Source organism: Galeopterus variegatus, unplaced genomic scaffold (genome assembly GCF_000696425.1).
Source record: "Galeopterus variegatus unplaced genomic scaffold, G_variegatus-3.0.2 Scaffold16188, whole genome shotgun sequence".
Taxonomy (NCBI): domain Eukaryota; kingdom Metazoa; phylum Chordata; class Mammalia; order Dermoptera; family Cynocephalidae; genus Galeopterus; species Galeopterus variegatus.
Genome location: NW_007742299.1, coordinates 13,045 through 14,438, shown reverse-complemented (window position 1 = coordinate 14,438; position 1,394 = coordinate 13,045). Strand labels below are relative to the sequence as shown.

At 41.8% G+C, this 1,394-nt stretch overlaps 1 protein-coding gene across 1 annotated transcript in view; it reads right to left on the bottom strand.

Moving 5' to 3' along the window:
• LOC103582423 (beclin-1-like) overlaps positions 1 to 918 on the bottom strand; it is a 1,561-nt gene extending 643 nt beyond the window's left edge. Inside the window, 1 exon segment of the mRNA XM_008564023.1 lies at positions 50 to 918. Within this exon segment, the coding sequence (XP_008562245.1) occupies positions 50 to 918 (869 nt within the window).
• Between the last annotated feature and the right edge of the window lie 476 nt (positions 919 to 1,394).

Genomic DNA, 1,394 nt, shown 5'->3' with positions numbered 1-1,394 from the left:
ATTCAATTTGGTCCTACTATAGGTTCACTCAGCATTGGGGGATACTGACCTGTAAGGAAGACAAAAACGTGTCTCGCCTTTCTCAACCTCTTCTTTGAACTGCTGCACACAGTCCAAGAAAGACACCATTGCATGATCAAACTTGTTGTCCCTGAAAAAACGCAACCCCCCAGAACAGTATAACGGCAGCTCCTTAGATTTGTCTGTCAGAGACTCCAGATATGAATGATTTCCATAGGGAACAAGTCGATACCTCTGGAATTTCAGACCCATCTTATTGGCCAGGGCATGGAGCAGCAACATTGTCTGGCCCCAAGCAGCATTAATCTCATTCCATTCCACAGGGACACTGGGAAGGCGACCCAGTCTGGAGTTATTGATTGTGCCAAATTGTCCACTGTGTCATATGTGGAAGGTCGCATTAAAGACTTTGGTTTTCTTCGGCTTGTTCAGCTGCATCTCTGCATAACGCATCTGGTTTTCTACACTCTTCAGCTCATCATCCAGCTCCAGCTGTTTTCGTTTAAATTCACTGTATTCCCTCTGATACTGAGCTTCCTCCTGATCCAGTCTCTCAGCCTCAGCCTGGACCTTCTCGAGATTTTCTGCCACTATCTTGCGGTTCTTTTCCACATCTTCCCGCTCCTGGATCAGCCTCTCCTCCTCTAATGCCAGTTCCTTTAACTCCATCTGTAGCTGTTCACTGTCATCTACATTCATTTGCTCTAAGATCTCCAAACAGCTACTGTAGTTCTGACATTCATTTTCGGTGACGTTGAGCTGAGTGTCCATCTGGTCTAAAAGAGTATGTGTGCATTCCTCACACAATGGGTGATCCACATCTGTGAACTTTCTTTTTTCAAAATACCTCAGATTGTAAAAGCTAGAAAGAACTTTGCTCATCATCTGTCCAACCATTTTTATTTTACATATCGGAAGCACAGGTTCACCCAGAAAAGTTTTGTGCAAGACTATTAATGTAGTTTATCAGACTTAACTCCTAGTTCTCTACACATTATTTCCATCCTTCCTCCCACCACCCCCTCCCATCTCTAATCAAGTAAATCAAACAAGCTATTCTGCACTTTATGGCAATTCTACTGCCTTTTAATCTGATGTTCGTTAATTACAAGCTTTATGACAATGTTTCTCAACACGTTCCACTGACTACACCTAGTGGCAGAATTAAGAAAATGCATATCATCCAGAATGCTGAGGTCTTATCCTAAAGCTTCAGAGGAAACATTTCTTCAAAGTCTTGAGTTTGACTTTTTTAAAATTTCAGTCCTAGCCATAATAATTAGGCAAGAGAAAGAAATAAAAGGCATCCGAATTGAAAAAGAGAAAATCAGACTGTCCTGTGTGCAGATGACACAATTTTATTTTGAGAAAAC